The sequence below is a fragment of the Leopardus geoffroyi genome, chromosome A1 (assembly GCF_018350155.1).
Source record: "Leopardus geoffroyi isolate Oge1 chromosome A1, O.geoffroyi_Oge1_pat1.0, whole genome shotgun sequence".
Lineage (NCBI taxonomy): Eukaryota > Metazoa > Chordata > Mammalia > Carnivora > Felidae > Leopardus > Leopardus geoffroyi.
Genome location: NC_059326.1, coordinates 25939506 through 25957429, shown reverse-complemented (window position 1 = coordinate 25957429; position 17924 = coordinate 25939506). Strand labels below are relative to the sequence as shown.

General features: G+C 41.7%; 1 protein-coding gene across 1 annotated transcript; it reads right to left on the bottom strand.

Annotated features, from left to right (window-relative positions):
• Positions 1-5861: 5861 nt before the first annotated feature.
• On the bottom strand, positions 5862-6825 carry LOC123608042 (60S ribosomal protein L37a-like). Its single transcript, XM_045497448.1, has 2 exons — positions 6805-6825; positions 5862-6348 (listed from the first exon to the last, which is right to left on the bottom strand). Exons 1-2 carry the CDS (start codon positions 6823-6825, stop codon positions 5956-5958), a joined length of 414 nt encoding a protein of 137 aa, XP_045353404.1. The 3' UTR covers positions 5862-5955.
• Positions 6826-17924: the final 11099 nt, after the last annotated feature.

Here is a 17924-nt window from a genome sequence, read left to right as displayed (position 1 = left end):
CACTTGATATACTATGTGTTTTATGTATGTATGTATTTATCTTGTTCATCACCTGCCTTTCCTACCAGAATACAAACATTTCTGCTGTTTTGATCACTGATATATCCCCTGCCTCGAACAAAACTGGGACTTTAGTGGGCATTCAGTAAATATTCGTTGGGCCAATGAACAAAGGAAGACAGTTAGACAGATGTGCCCATTGAAGGGCACTCTGGGTGGTGTGGACAATAACCACTACAAGAATGAAGAGGTAAAAGATCACTTCTTGTAAGGGCAATCACAGAAACAAAAAGGACACAGAATCTGAGCTGGGCTTCTAAAATTTTTTTTTTTTTTTAACGTTTATTTATTTTTGGGACAGAGAGAGACAGAGCATGAACGGGGGAGGGGCAGAGAGAGGGAGACACAGAATCGGAAACAGGCTCCAGGCTCTGAGCCATCAGCCCAGAGCCCGACGCGGGGCTCGAACTTGCGGACCGCGAGATCGTGACCTGGCTGAAGTCGGACGCTTAACCGACTGCGCCACCCAGGCGCCCCTGAGCTGGGCTTCTAAACATGAGGAACCTTTGGGCAGGTGTAGGTTGTGGGGAGAACATGGCGTGTGAGATTGTAACATGAGCAAAAGCCTGGAAGCAAGTACCTACAAGACACGCGTGTGCACACAAGGTGCCTGGAATGGAGGTTCCTGAGGAAGGGAATGCCGAGAGTTAAGCTGAGGCGACTAAGGAAGCTTCGTGTGCAAGCCAAGGAGCGTGGGCTTCCACATCAAGCCTTACTTCCCACTTCATTTGTCCCCACTGTAGTCATAGCTGGCTCTGCAGCCGCAGCGTGTCAAACACCTGATGTGATCATAGGGCACAAGAAGAGTAGATATCCCGATCTCTTGTCAGTCAGATAGCCATGTTTATTGACCATTCACTGTCCTCAGAACCTGTGCTGTTCACTTCCTGTTCCCAAGCACAGAGTGGCAGCTTCAACCCAAACATCTGGAGGCTGGGACTAGGACTTTTAGCAATGCACAGATTAGCATTATAAACAGAAAACTCAAGGACAAATTGGAATTCTTCTTACAGTCAATATATTTTGACTGTATATATTATTTTCGTTTACTACCATTAGGCATAGATGGCTGAGACTCAGCAAATTAGAAAGCAGGCTAAGTAAGTATTGCCCCAAATCTTTAAGCAAATGTGATTTTCAGAGGGGGCGTTCAGTAGAACATATAATTAACTTTCATGCAGCTGAAAGACAGTTCCCAACAATTAGACACTGTGGAACCACAATATATTTCTTTGGAGCCACTCTTAGAACAATAAAACTTTTATAAGGAGGACTGGGATGTGCTACTAAGTACAGGGTAAGTCAAGAGGAGTTGAATGTCCCCTTAGCAATCCTTTAAAATTATAAAGCTATTCAGACCACATCAGAACAGCACTGTCTCCCATTGCCCGTTCCATGTGAGCCCATGTTCTTGCCACCCTACCTAAAAGGAGACACTCAACAGCATTTCCTAGTGACCCTAAAAAAGCAGACTTGCCTCGGCATTGCTGTTAATCTAACTTTTTCTATTATTTTCTTTGGGCAAAATGCCAAGCAAAAGACAAACGATGCTTGTTAAAGTAGAAATAGAAACACAAGGGGGAAGCTGTTGCAGCACATGAATCCCGACCAGCAGCAGCAGGATATTCCTGTGGAAATAAAGAAAGACCAACCAAATGAGAAAAGCAAAGGCTATTTTGCTCAGAGCTCGCTGGAGCAAGGTTGTCAGCCTCTGTCGCTTGCGTTCTGGCAGGGACTCAAAGGCAGGCAGAGGAGAGGGTGAGTTTTACAGTGAAACAAAGGGAAGGCTGCAGGTGCGCCCTGGTAGGAGGCTGTTGGGGAAGCTAGAGGCAGGCTAACTAGAAGCAGGTCGTCCCATGGGGTTGGGTAGAGGGTGCATATTTGGCTTTCTCTGATTGGTCCCTAGTTGGAAGTGGAGATAAAATAGGGCAGCTGTCAGTTATTAATCAAGTTCTGGCCATTTGGGGCTGATTGTTACAGGGGTAGGTGTTTAGCTTCCTGGATTGTTACTAGAGATAACAGTCGGACTTCCTACAAGCCTGACCTGTAGCAGGCTGCCTTCCTGGGTGTTTTCTTGGAGAGCATGGGTTGCTTCCCTGGAACCTGTAGGGAAGCTTCCCTTGGAAGCTGTAGGGTGTGGGTCAGATTTCTATGTCTATTATATGGTCTGGCCACACGGTCTCTGATTACCCAGAGAGTTAGCATCTCTGGCAGTTTCAAAACACCTCTTCAGGCCAAGACACATAATCCAGCTTCTCCTTACGCCTTCCTTCTGCTTTCCAGACTTGCCCCTCACCTGTGGCTCGGCAATGTGGAGTCTTCCTTCATTCTGTCGGAACCATCCCTCCCACCTTGTCTACATGGGCAAGAGCTCTCCTTTACACTCAAAACCACTTTGAAAGCACCTGATGACAGGCCTCCCCGGAAGGCTCCGGTTCCCCTTCTTGCTGAAGTGTTCACACGTCATTCACTTATTTACAGGCACTCGTACTTATCATATAGTGTTAACATAAACAACAGTGACTGTGTCCTTTTTCCAAGACTGTCAGGGGGCTGGGATAGTGCCACTATCAGACAGGCGTATAGCAGAGGAATGGCTCTGATGCATTAGGAGGGTGGGAAGCAATTCCAGTCCAGCAGTCAGGAGAGTTTCCAGTAACCTGTTCAACTTCAGCTGATATCTTTCTCTCCTCAGGCCCTCTTGTTAAATTTACAAACGCAGCAAAGGCATTCCAGACATGTATGCATCCTCTATGTTTGGGGGAGAAAAGTTTCCCGGCTCTGTTTGAGGAGTACTTATTATGTATACATATCTTATCCAGCTACTGATTCAATGAAATTTTCACTTATGATAACGTTTTGTTGTTGTTGTTGTTGTTGTTGTTGTTGTTGTTGTTGTTGTTTTAGAGAGAGAGAGCAAAAGCAGGGGAAAGGGGTAGAGAGGGAAAGAGAATCTCAAGCAGGCTCCACGGCTCAGTGTGGAGCCTGACATGGGGCTTGATCCCACGACCCTGGGATCATGACCTGAGTTGAAATCAAGAGTCGGACACTCAACTGACTGAGCCACCCAGGCGCCCCACTTGTGATAACTATTAAACTAAAAGTCATAAGGCAATAATAAGAATGAAATAGGCCTCCCCACATTCATAATCTAAACAACAAAATAAACTGGGTAAATATAATAAAGGCTGATATAGCAGCACCCCGTTCTAACCATGCCTATCACATAAAACACCTTAGGGGTGCCTGGGTGGCTCAGTCGGTTAAGTGACCGACTTCAGCTCAGGTCACGATCTCGCGGTCTGTGAGTTCGAGCCCCGCGTCAGGCTCTGGGCTGATGGCTCAGAGCCTGGAGCCTGCTTCCGATTCTGTGTCTCCCTCTCTCTCTGCCCCTCCCCCATTCATGCTCTGTCTCTCTGTGTCTCAAAAATAAATAAACGTTAGGGGCGCCTGGGTGGCGCAGTCGGTTAAGCATCCGACTTCAGCCAGGTCACGATCTCGCGGTCCGTGAGTTCGAGCCCCTCGCGTCAGGCTCTGGGCTGATGGCTCGGAGCCTGGAGCCTGTTTCCGATTCGGTGTCTCCCTCTCTCTCTGCCCCTCCCCCGTTCATGCTCTGTCTCTCTCTGTCCCAAAAATAAATAAACGTTGAAAAAAATTTAAAAAAATAAATAAATAAACGTTAAAAAAATTTAAAAAAAAAACAAAAAAAAACACCTCAGACCTCACCATTATCCACCAGGAAAGTCTGATGTGGCATGAGCTATTGTCCAGCTTCTGGTACCAGACTCTAAATACATTCCATTCAATTAAAATAAAATGGAGTTTGATGGGGCGCCTGGTTGGTTCAGTTGGTTGAGTGTCCTACTTTGGCTCAGGTCATGATCTCGCATTTGTGGGTTTGAGCCCCGCGTCAGGATCTGTGCTGACAGCTCAGAGCCTAGAGCCTGCTTCAGATTCTGTGTCTCCCTCTCTCTGTTCCTCCCCTACTCACGCTCTGTCTCTCTCTCTCTCTCAAAAATAAATAAACATTAAAAATTGTTTAAAAAGATAAAAAATAAATGGAGTTTGAAAAGCATGTCTATTATTAAACTTTCAAATACTTACATAGTCAAAGTCAGTCACTGCTGTTTTAAATACATGGACTAATGCCCTCTATTGAGATGTATGTCTAAGCTATCTGGGTCCAAATTCTGACTTCAAAAAAGAATGGTCAGGAGGGCCATTATTTATAAACACCAAATCTTAAAACTGTAAAACTGCCCTGTTAATTTTGTTAAGTTCTGAGCTTTTGCTCTCTGTTCTATTTATTTCCTCTGAAATCCTCCCTGGGATACAGAAACCTCTCTGGAACTCCGCCAAGGACCAGAAAGAATACAAATAATAAATACCACTTGTCATCTGCATTATGCTTTACTGCTTATAAATCAGCTCATATACAATGAAGTCATGTGGACCACAAATTATGGGTGAAATATAATCAAACATCTGTGGTTTTCTATCTCTTAAAAAGGTATGAGTCTTTATCAAGGTGTGGGCAGATAGGGGAATTTGCACAAGCCCATAAAATTGTATGCAATCTAATAAAGTTGCCAGTGGGCCTATCTCCCTGGATCATATGAACATGTTCCATCCAGCGTACTCCACAAAATAGGCCAGGTAATTGCCCACAGTACCAAGTAATAATACAGGATATCCAAGTCAGCGGTCCATGGCTACTCCCTTCCCTGACCTAGAGAAAGATACTAAGTTCAAGTTAATGCTGGAGACTCTTCAGGCAATTTCCCAACTGCCCCCAGGTAATAAATTATTTCCTTCTCTCATTTTTGCAACCTTTGGTCAAAACAGGCTTTTAAAAATCTTGTGCTGGTTCTTTCCATCCCCCTCTGTTCTGTGATGCTGGGGCATCACTCTGTAGCCATGCCTCTTTGCCAGCTGGCTTCCTGTTTGGTTCCGTCGGTAGGAGGCAGCAGGACGACACTTGGAAGTTGTTTACTTCCAGTTCCCGAGTGTGACCATGACCACGAAACACTCTTCATCCTAGCAGCAGCAACTGTTCCCAACACTTCCTGAACAGCCTGATCACTACCACCCCTCCCTGTTCAGAGACCCCCACATTAACTGGCCAGCATCCCCTCCTCAGAGGTCTGAGTACCAGCTCAGCAGAGCCCTCCTCTAAGCTTCTAAGTTTCAAAAACTCCCAGCCTCTTACTTTTGTTACCCCAGCCCTAGGCGTGACTGCCATGATTCTTACCTCTATGAAACCCCGGTGCCCCCTCTTTGCCTTTTCTCTTCTCTAACAACCTGGCTTATAATCCTTTATATTGAGTTCTTCACAAAAATACCTGCTGTGGTCTTTGCCTCCTGATCGGATTCTGACTGATGCAAGGCCAGAGAAGGAACCCTTTCAATCTGATTTCATATAAATTCTCTAAGAACACCGCTGTTGGTTCTGTCTTCCAGAAGGTCTTTGTTTGTCTCTATTAATTCATTCCCCAAGGCCAGGAACTGGTCCTCAGCTTGGTAGAATCAGAATTGACAATGCCAGCAGGTAAAAGCAAATCAGTCCCCGTCAGTTCACTGTCATAAGGGAAGAGACACGCAAGTCACCGTGACCATAAGCGAGCCAGCTTTGGGTCAGCCAGTTTCATGAATGCCGGAAGACACAAAACTCCTGGATCAGAGACAAAGGGTTTCTACTCATGGCAATAGTAGTAGCCAGAGTGTCAGCAGGGCGTCAGCCCCAGTTCTCACGTGACCCTGAGAAAAGGGCTAGGTGACACCTGCACATGCAGTGAGCTGAGTTAGAGGACAGGAAGTCTAAGCTTAGGGAATCTAATTTTTTTATAATGTGCAGTAAGTTTGCTTGCCCTGTGCTCCAGAGAGCTAGTATGTCTTTCAAGGCCAGTTGCTATATATTCTTTTTGTTGTTGTTTTGTTTATTGTTATATCAATTAACCCATTTATTATAAGTAAGCAATGTTTCAAATAGTGGAGCTTCTTCTGGTCCTTCAACTCCTTCAGTCTCCTGATAGCCGGCTTTACTGTGACAGTAGAAGTGGTGTTGTAGGTCCAGGTACCACCTGCTACGGTTTTCATGCAGGAACCACAACGCCAGATCCCCAGAGCTCGTCTTTTCATCTTGGTTTTGCCACAGAAGAAGCAAGTGTACTTGGCGTGCTGGCTTATTTCAATCTTCTTCACCATTTTCCTGAAGGAGGTACCATAACGGGTCCAGTATTTATTGGCAATTCTGACCTCCTTGGTTGTGTTTAGCCATGTTGCCACAAACTAGTTCCGAGCCCAGAGAGCTAAACATTCTTGAAAAGACAGTCCAGAAAAAAGGAAACAACTAGAGACCCTGGGAGAACTCAGCATTCATCTGAAACTTGCATGTAAACATATATTTACATAAGAATAATTAATTGTATAATTGAATTGCTTATGTTTCCACACCAGCAATTTATCTCTAGGACCTAGAATGGTTGAGTCTTTGGGCCGGCGTCTCTCCTTTCTTATTTAGTGTTAATATGTCTCTTTGAATCTATTTTTCTAAATTATAGCCTATCAATCCCTTTTCTTATTGACATAGATGTAATCGGGATATATATTGTTACTCAGGTCCTGTTCTGGCCAGTAACTAAAGCATCCTGTCTCTACAAAATGAATGCACTTTCCAGATGTTACCCATTATAAGATTCCACTCTATGGAGAGAGCAGTCACATTTGCAAGTAGTTAAAAATTACCTTACTCTCCCTTGGTACCATCTATCCCCAATCCCAAAAACCACTTCAGAGATAGTGGCTTGAGCATAAAATTGCTTTCTGCTGCTCTTCCTTAATATAGCATTAAGGAAATATATCTTCTATCTATAGATCCTATCTTTATAATACACATTGGCTTGCAGAATCATAGGAAAAAGTAACACCCAAGATATTAGCAGGCTGAGATTCTTGACTTCCTAGATCGGTGCCCAACATGAGACTACATAGCTGGTGCTTCACATATGTATGAAGCACTCAATAAATAGCGTACTGTAAGGGCTCTGGCAAATAACAGAAACCAGTAAGTCCAGTTGCACAAAACAGGGAATTTATTATAAGAATAACTGTCTTCTGGAAACCCACAGGCAGGAATGCAGCCAATTTTGGAATGCCTACCCTGCCCTTACTGCTGTTTGTATATGTGACCCCATTCACTGCTACTCATACAGCTACTGTGTGTCAGGCACAGTGTTTGTGTTGTGGCCAGAACACAAAGGGAACACAAACTGATCGACTTTTTCACAGCTTGAGTCCCAGGGTTTATAGTCTAGTAGAGAGACACAAATCAAGTTATCACACAAGTAGATATAAAACTGCAGGCACGTGGTGCTGAGTGTGTAAAAAGGGAGGGCCTGACCTACTGAGGGAGGTCGGGAAAGGCTTTCCTCAGGAAGTGATTGCTGAGCAGAGATCCAAGTTTAAGCAAGCAATAACGAGACGCAGGGGAAAGGGAAGCACTCTGCAGGTATGGAGGAGAGAAAAGGCGTCCTGGCAGGAGGCAAGCATGGCAAGCAACCAGGACTGGAGCTCCATGGCTGGAAAGCAGATTAGGTAACCTGCCCAAGATCACAATAAAACCAGGGTCAAGCACAGAAATCTCAGCCCAGATCTGCACAACTCCTCAGCTATTTTCATTCCCCTGCCCAGCCACCCTAACCAGCGAACATCATCTTCTTTCCACTCGAAACTTTTCTCAGGGATAGAGGTCTATCAATTAATGCTCACTCCAGAGGAAGAAAATCACCAAGTAGAACATGACAAAGAAAAGCAAAGGCTTGAACCAAAGAAACCCAAGACCTTGCCACAGAATTCGGTTTGTTGTTTCCCAGTCTGGGACTGGGAAGTCTTGGGAAAGATCCATGTCAGTAGTACTCAAAGTGGGGTTTCTGGACCAGCAAAAGCAGCAGCAGGGAACTGAATAGAATTGCAAATTCTCAGGCCCAATCAGAGACCTAGGAGTCACACACTTGGGAGGAGGGGGACCCAGCAATCTGTATTTTAACAAGCAAGATGCCCACACACACGGGGGTCTACATCAGTGGTTCCCAAACCTGTCGGTGCACATTCATCACCTGTGGAACTTGTTAAAATATTCCTAATATCTACAAAAACCAGAATCTCAGGGTAGGAACCTGTATTCAGATCATCAGCCTGGTTTGGGAGCCACTGGTTGATATCAAATAATAGTGTCTCACATGGTGAACAATTAATTTTCAAATGCCATTTTCCCTTTCTACGCAATTAACGGTAATAAATACCACAGGCTCTACGAGTCTGACTCGGTACATAATTTGACTGATACCTTATTTTGACTTGATACCTTTTTTCTTATTTTGATGTTTTTTGATGAACGTCTCCTGTCTCAGTTTTATATCATCATATCCACCAAAAATAGTATGAGATCTAATAAGTGCCTACCAAAATCAAACCTTGTTATTTTAATTGTAGTCTAAAAATCTGTCCTTGAAAATGTCCCCAAGTTTCAAAATATCCAAAAGAAAGCACCCAGCCTTGTAATACAAATATGTATCTAATTCAGAACTTTTTCTTTTTCCTGCTTCTGTAAGGAAGTAGATGTTCTAATACAGTGATTCAGCATTGTTTTAAATATATATACAAACAAATATGGGAGGAACCGAGCCAATATTATGTCTAAAAGCAAAATCCAAAAATACTTTCCAAGCTGAAAGAACAGATACCATAGATTCATTTTCAAGCAGTAACATTTTCAAGAATTTTCCCATTCTGGAATCCTTCCATATTTTGGGATTTATGCGGCTCATCTGCAAATCATATTGACTGGTCTACGGTAGCTAATTTTGTGTGTTTTCAGACAAAATAATAATATATGACTTACCTCCTTCAAGATATAAAAAGGCCACAGTCTAGTGAGAAAGACCAAAAAAAAAAAAAAAAAAAAAAAAAATCAGTAGTCATTGTGACATTAAAAAAGGCCCCAGTTATTGGTTATCTTCAGATAGTCTGGTGTCTGGGGCCAGCAGTCTTTGGTTGTGTAAAATCAAAACTCGTGAAGTGGTTGCTGCTACCATTCCAAGGAAGCAATTACAGTAGTTTTTAAAACATAGAAAAGAGGGGTGCTGGGTGGCTCGGTCAGTTAAGCGTCTGACTTCGGCCCAGGTCATGATCTCGCGGTCCGTGAGTTCAAGCCCTGTGTCGGGCTCTGTGCTGACTGCTCAGAGCCTGGAGCCTGTTTCAGATTCTGTGTCTCCCTCTCTCTCTGCCCCTCCCCTGTTCATGCTCTGTCTCTCTCTGTCTCAAAAATAAATAAACGTTAAAAAAAAAATTTTTTTAATAAATAAATAAATAAAATAAAACATAGAAAAGAGCATGGGAAGAAAATGCAGCCTTGATTAAATATCTCTGCCTCTTATGACATTACAAAAAAATCACTGTGGAATTACATAATAAACATGGATTGTTTCCTATTATATGGTATCATCTTCAAAGAAGAAAACAAAACAAAACAGAAATCCTTCTACAGAGCACAGAGCCTAGAAGGCAGCATCAAGATTGACACTTTACCTGTAAAAATAATAGGATTAGAACAACAGCAAAAAAAGGTCTACGCTCCTCTTGTACAGTTTTATCGAATAAGGACATAAAAGTAACAGATCCCTATATCTCATACTATATGCAAAATAGATTAAATCAAAATATAGTATCACAAAAGTTTTAGAATATATCTATGTATGAGGATGACACAAAGCCACAAAGCCATCGAAGAAAAAGTAACAGAATGAACTTCCCCCCAAATTAAAACACTTGCAAGAGACTGCAATATTTAACAAAAGATTGAGATCCGTAACAAAGCATTTGTACAAACCAAAAAGAAAAAACCAAGCCCCCAACAGGAAAATAAAGAATTGGAACACACAAGTCACAGAGTGCAATGGCCAAAAAAAACATAGGAAAAATGGTTAGCCTCACTAGCACCGGGAAAATGCAAAACAAGATAGCATTCTCTCACCTGACAGAGTGCTCTTTTGAGATGTTTTTGTCCCTACACAAGGTTGTCTGCATATAACCTGTGTTATATGTGAAAGGTCCGACACCAGGGACCTACTCCTGCTCTGGACAGGCAGCTGCTGACAGGCCCAACTCACGGGTAGGAGCATTCAAAGGAAACACACATCTCCTCTACAACGTGCTACCTGGGATATGGAAGGGGAAGCCTGGGAATCACCTAGTCCTTCTTAGAATCTAGAACCCTCTTCAAGCACCTGAACGGAAAGACCCATTGAACTCTGCGGAAATGTTTACAATTTTTTTTTTAACTTTAAGTCTTACAAACACCCTGGCACATCTCATGCACCAGGAAAACCAGTAAAAAGATGTATAATACATTGGTGAGAACATGAGTAAAAAGAAATTCTCATGTAGTGGTCAAAGAATAATTTTCAAGAAGTTGAAACATTACATAGTAAGCACAGGTCAAAAGATTTCTTTAACTTATTACCAGAGGACCCCAAAGGATGACAAAAGAAGATACTAGAAAAGAATGTGAGAGAGTAAGATTACAAACAAGTCAGACAATTAACGTCCTACGAGGCTAAACAACTATACCCTCCTTTCTACCAGAGAAAACAAACAAGTCACTCTACCAAATATAAATCATTTGCAGCTTATCAATATTGTACAAGTTAACATCAGGCCTTACAGAGCCTGGGCCCCAATCAATCAGTAAAACAGAAAGGGTCAGTTAACCATTAGGTGGATTTTTAGGCACTGCTCTAGTTCAGTGACTTCCCAAACATTTGGTCCAAGGACTCCTTCACACTTTTAAAAATAATTAAGATCTCCAATATGGGTTTATATTTATTAATATAATGCTATATGCATTAGAAATTAAAATTTAAACATATATAAATGGGTTATATTTATTAGTAAACATAGCATTAGAAATTAAAATTTAAGCATTAATTCAATTAAAAACAATAAACTACATACTAACATAAATAACATTTTTTAATCTCTATTTTCTACTGCAAAACAACTATGAGTGAGCTGAGTGGCATCACTTTTAAAGTTTTCCAAATCATTAGCATTTCAAAATAACAATTTATTGATGACATTAATTCAATAATTACAAGGTTACAAAGACTATTAACAGGCATAACCAAAGATAGCTTAGGAAGAGTACTGAGAACAACCTGAGTTAAGCTCTAAAAACTCATGTATGTTTATTCTCAAACTACCACTTTAGAAAATTCTAGACAACACAAGAATTGCCAAGGACACCTCCCAGTAGCTGTCACAGTAGTGACAGCCTCACATATCATATAGCTTTGGAAAACTCTACACATTCATAAAAGAATGAGCATGGTAAAGGCAACTAATGTCCTTGAATTATGAAAATAGTTTCCATTTCACACACCCTCAAAAGGATCTTGGACACTCCCAGAGGTCTGATGCCACACTTTGAGAACCACTGCCTTTGTGTGACACTGAAAGAGGATGCAGTAATCTATTTTCCTTTTTCCAAGTTTTGATATGTTCTCTAACCATATTTTTAATAAGAATGTAATCTGATAAACAGCCTTTTAAAGGCAATTTGACCTTTGAGCCCAAGACTCCTACAGAAATATTCATAGATACACACACACACACACACACACAGTGTGAATCCCTGTAAATTCAGCAGTGTTCACTGTAGTCTCATTAACATTAGAGACAAATTGGAAACAAGTTTCCTCACAGAGGAATGATTTAAAAAGTGAAAGCATATATATGCATACATGCATATATTTACATATGTATGCACAAACATTCATCACACACTGTCGAGTGAAAAAATTTGCAAAGCAAGATCTATGATGCTTTTTCTATTTAAAAACAATTTATATGAGCATATTTAGATATTTGTAAATATGTGTAACTTAAAAGTCTGGAAATATACACCAAACTGGTAACGGTGGTATCTCTGGGTAGTAAGAGAATAGTATAGGGCAAAACAAACCTCATTTTTAAAATTTTATATACTACTAGATTATTTGAATTTTTACAATGAGCATATCACTTTTGTCATTAAAAAAAAAAAATGAAAAACAAGGTAACCAAGAGACATAGTGACTAAATGCAGTGGAGTATCCCAAACTGAATCATCAAAAAGGACATGATGGAAAACTGGCGAAATCCAAATAAAGCCTGTAGTTTAGTTGTACAAATTAAATAAAAACATTAAAATATATATAGAGAGAGACATTAAACTGCAAATATTTGACCCAGGAGATGGTGGCATTGTCCTCCAATAGCCAGAGACAAAGACTGCCAGAAACCACTAATTGGAAACCACACCCCCTAAGAAAAGTTCTCAAGTGGACACCGTAGGTTGTCCTTGGGGTGTACAAAGAGACATTTAAGTCAGCTGGTACAGAAGATCAATAGAAGACTGAGAAAGTGTTCCAAACACCAGCCACAGCTGGTGTTTCATAGGATGCACTGCATTGCAGGGCATAGTCTAGGGCAACAGCTGTAAAGAACAGAAATTTCAATTTAGGGTCTTTTTTTTTAGGTTGTTTTTTTTTTTTTCTATATGCTCTTAATATCTGTCTTCTTTACTCCTCCATTTACTCACATGTACTGATTTTCTCCTCTCTCAATTTTGAAATAATCATCGTTTCCTATGCCACTCCCAAGAAGCCTCCAGCTATGCTAACAGGAGAAGGTTCTGGAACAAGTCTGCCCTCTGAGAAGGTTCTGGAACAAGTTCGCCCTCTGAAGCTCCCGCTTCCATCACAGTTGAAGTGGCTTCTCCTCTCCCAGAATGACCATTCAGTCCATTGCAGCCTTGTGTATCAGGGAAATAGTTACTGGACAAAGTCCGTCCACAGGGCAACTTTCAAATGCTTATTAAATATGTGGCAAAACCCCCCTGCCCTGGTCTGTACCTTCAGCAGGACTTTCCTATCTTCCTCTCCCCTGGGAACAATAGTAACGCGGAGCTCTACCACACTTGCAATAAGATACAAAATGAAATATACAGAACAATCTCAACTATGTTATCTTTTTTTAAATTTATTTTTCAGTTTATTTATTTTGAGAGAGAAAGAGAAAGAGAGGGGGAGAGCGAGAATCCCAAGCAGGCTCCACACTGTCAGACGTGGGGCTCTAACTCACGACTCATGAGATCATGACATGAGCCAAAATCAAGAGTCAGAGGCTTAACTAACTGAGCCCCCCAGGGGCCCCTCAACTATGTTATCTTAACAAGTTATAGAAAATTCATCTGACTGGGCAGTCGATTATTATTAAGGAATTATTGATTTTAAAGACATGGGGGAGAGGGCACCTGAGTGGCCCAGTTGGTTGAGTGTCCAACTCGGTTTCGGCTCAGGTCATGATCTCAGTTTTGTGAGTTTGAGCTCCACATAGGGCTCTGCATGCACAGAAACTGCTTGAGATTCTCCCTCTCTCTCTGCCCCTCCCCCACTCATACTCTCTATAAATAAATAAATAAATAAATAAATAAATAAACAAACAAACAAACAAAATAAAGATATGGTGGGGTTAAGTCTTTACCTTCTAGAGATACATACTGAAATACATATGAATAAAAATAAGATGCCTGGGCATTTGCTTCAAAATAATTTCTGGCAGGGTGGGGAGGAATGAGTGAGGTACAGATGAAAATAAGATTGGCCACAGACTGATAAAGTATTGAAGCTGCACGACAGCTGGGAAGAGGGGTGTCATTACATTACTCTCTATACTTTTACATGTTTGACATTTTCCAAAATAAAATGCTTTTTAAAAAGCCATAAAAAGAAGAAGAATTTTTAAATAAAGACGCTTACTCTAAAACTGAGGAACACAACGAATGAAGTCTAGGTTAAAGCAGTGGACTAGCCCTCTCCTCATGCTCCAAATTCCTTGAGATGATATTTTTAAAAAGAACTGGAGATTTACAACAGGGAAGGAATACAAGATAGAGGGTAATACTGGGGTGCCAGGGGTTTTGAGAAATTCCTAAGTTCCGCAAAATGATTCTCAAATGTGGTCCTCCAGACAAACCTCATCAGCATCGCCTATAAACTTGTTTATAGAAATGCAAATTCAGAGGGGAGGGGACCAAATGGCGGAACAGCATAGAAGTCTTTTTTGCAGCTCCAGTCCCTGAAATACGGCCAGATCAACACTAAACCATCCTGCACACCTGGAAAACTGATTCGAGGATTAACACAACAACCTGCACAACGTGAACCACAGAACTCAGCAGGTACATGGCACGGAGAGGTGAACTGGGGGAGAGTGAAGCCACGGAGGTCAGGGAACTTTTTGCTTGTGGAGAGAGGACGGAGACCCGGGGAGAGTACGGGAAAAGCAACCCCCCCCCCCCACACACACACACACACAAAGGCAGCTGGAGGGAAAGTGGAAAAGTGGAAACAGCCGCAGGGACTGAACAAAAAACGGAGAAAGGAGAGGGTTTAAACTCCACTAAGACTCTATAAACAGGGGGAGCGCAGAGGCTGAAACTCTGCAGCTCTTTACCTGGTGGAGCTCTGGTGGAAAGAGCGAATCCCCAGCAGCAGAGTGAAGTTCAAGGGTTCTCAGGCCACGGGCAGAGGCGGTTCACCTGCTGGGAGGACATCTGGTAGAGGCCGTGCCACATGGCCTGCGAGTGTTCCTGGGTACAGCCGGCACCCGGCGGCTGCTTGGTGAGACCCTCCCCCAGAAGGTCTGAGCAGGTCAAAGCCACAGTCCCTCGGAAGTGAGGGGTCGGGAAACAGCCGCATGGGAGACAAAGCTCGGGAGGGAGGTGCCGCCTGGCAGCCTGACGGCTGGGCCACAGACAGTGTAAAGGCGGGGAGTGGATGGAAGCCGGAGACAAAGGACGGGTGCGGATGGCTGAGCCCAGAGAACAGAGTTCCCATACTAGAGACTGGGTAGTTGGGTCACGCCATTTTCCCTCCTCGCGCGCGCATAGGGACCGACAAGCACCGCAACAATCCACCTCAATAAGCTAAGCAGCGCCACCTAGTGGAGAATGGAGTATTACACTAAGCCCCGCCCAACTGGGCCACCCTCGCTCTTCAGGAACACCGCAAGTCTCTCTGCCTGCTTAGTTTACAGACTGTAACGTGCTTCATAGTTTGACCTCTAGGGGAAAACGATGTAATTTCAATTACACTTCAGTCTGTTTGCTGGTCCATCTATTCATTTTTTTTCTTTTCTTTTTCTTGAATACAGAAAGAAAAAATTTTTTATTTTCAATTATTAAAAATATTTTTTAATTTTACTATATTTTTTACTTTTTTCTAAATTTTCCAAACTCTATTTTACTTCCATCTTTTCATTTTGTTCTATTTCATTGTATTCATTTTTTCAAATTTTCAAACTTTTTTCTCTTTTCTTATCTTTCCCTTTTTTCTCTAATCTATCGAGCTCCTTTCAACAACCAGACCAAAATACACCTAGGATCTAGCATCATTTATTTGATTTTTAAATTTTTTTTAATTTTAGGTTTTTTGTTTGTTTGTTTTTTACCTTATTCCTTTTCTTCCTTCAAAATGATGAAATGAAGGAATTCCCCCTAAAAGAAAGAGCAGGAAGAAACAACAGTCAGGGACTTAAGCAAGCCAGCAAGATGTCTGAACCAGAATTTACAATCACGATATTAAGAATACTAGCTGGGGTTGAAAATACATTAGAATCCCTTTCTGCAGAGATAAAAGAAGTAAAAGCTAGTCAGGATGAAATAAAAAATGCTGTAACTGAGCTCCAATCTCAAATGGATGCCACGGCAAGGATGGATAAGGCAGAGCAGCAAATCAGCAATACAGAAGACAAACTTATGGAGAATAATGAGGCAGGAAAAAAGAGGGAGATTAAGGCAAAAGAGCACGATTTAAGAATTAGAGAAATCAGCAACTCATTAAAAAGGAAAAACATCAGAATCATAGGAGTTCCAGAAGATGAAGAGAGAGAAAAAGGGGTAGAAGGGTTATGTGAGCAAATCAAAGCGGAAAACTTTCCTAACCTGGGGAGAGACACAGACATCAAAATCCAAGAAGCACAGAGGACTCCCATTAGATTCAACAAAAACTGACCATCACTCTGGAAAACAGTATGGAGGTTCCTCAAAAAATTAAAAATAGAACTACCCTACGACCCAGCAGTTACACTACTATGCATTTATCCAAGGGATACAGGTGTGCTGTTTCGAAGGGGCACATGCACCCCACTGTTTATAGCAGCACTATCAGCAATAGCCAAGGTATGGAAAGAGCCCAAATGTCCATCAATGGATGAATGGATAAAGAAGATGTGGTGTATATATACAATGGAGTATTACTCAGCAATCAAAAAGAATGAAATCTTGCCATTTGCAACTATGTGAATGGAATTAGAGGGTATTCTGCTAAGTGAAATCAGTCAGAGAAAGACAAATATCATGTGACTTCACTCATATGAGGACTTTAAGACACAGAACAGATGCACACAAGGGAAGGGAAGCAAAAATAATAGAAAAACAGGGAGGGGGACAAAACATAAGAGACTCTTAAATATGGAGAACAAACAGAGGGTTACTGGAGGGGTTGTGGGAGGGGGGATGGGCTAAATGGGTAAGGGGCATTAAGGAATCTACCCCTGAAATCATTGTTGCACTATATGCTAACTTGATGTAAATTTAAAAAATAAATAAAGGGGGGAGGGAGAAATGCAAATTCACAGGCCACATCCCAACCTCCTTAATTATAATCTTCAGAGGTGAGGACCTGCAATCTGGATGCCCACTGAAGTTTGAGAACCACTATAAAGCTGATCAGACTGACAAAAAACAAGAGTGGAGAGCCTCAGCCCAAATCAGCCCTGGAGACACCAACAGAAAAGGTAAAAGCAATTCCAAGGATACTCTAAGCTGAGTCAACAAGGGACAGAAGGTGGAGGCCTCCAGCTAGCTGCAACTGTCAAGTCCTAACCTTGCCCACCTCCAAAACCAAGTGGTGGGTACAGTGTGAGAGCTCTGCCCCACATAGAAGAGCTATATCCTCAGAAGAAAGCCCGGTATATATTTGGCAAAGCCCGGTATATTTTGGTATATTTTGGGGGTGATGATGGGACAAGAACCTAGATCTCCTGCCCATTCCCCATCCATGTATTCTAAAAAGTCTGCATGAACAAGCCCCCCTTTCTAGGTCAAAAGTCTTTTGGAGACAAGAAGGCTTATACCAATGTGGGGAAAGTCCACACCCAACTACCAATACATTCATCAAGTAAATCTTTCATATGTAAGAGTGATCCTTTAAAGACAACAAATAGTGGTAAAGATAATTAATAAACTGAACAAATTAAAAGTTGGCAGTAGGAACAAAAGTAATTAGAGGAATAGAAAATAAAGTGAAAATTCCAATTGCTATCCTCAGAAACAGAAGGGTACTCCAGCTATGAAAAAAGCAATTAGAACAAGAAATCTTGAATATTTAAAAACAAGTTACTAAACTTAAAATGAAATAGAAAAGCTAAAATACTAATGTCATGGACACACCTGAAGAGAGAATCAGTGATCTGGAAAATAACATCTGAAGAAGTCTTCCAGAATGGAGCAAAAAGACCAAGACAAAATATAAATGTCCAATGACAGAAGATGAAGGCAGGAGGTCCCACGGTTACCCAGTAAGAGGTGCAGAAAAATAAAACAGATAAAATGGAAAGAAAGTCATTAAAGATGTCTTTCGAGAAGCTGCCCTCAGTGCAAGAATGGTCCAATTCTGCAAAGTGAAAGGACCATGGGGTATGGGAAATGTTCCACATACCCAGACACATAAGGGTGAAATTTTAGGACTCAAACCATGAAAAGA

Excerpts from the sequence above, each read along its gene's own strand:
- LOC123608042 (XM_045497448.1), bottom strand. The coding sequence starts at position 6,825 with ATGGTACCAAGGGAGAGTAAG. Across the intron at positions 6,349-6,804 it reads TGGTACCAAGGGAGAGTAAG|TTTGTGGCAACATGGCTAAA; the intron begins GTAATTTTTAAC and ends GCTCGGAACTAG.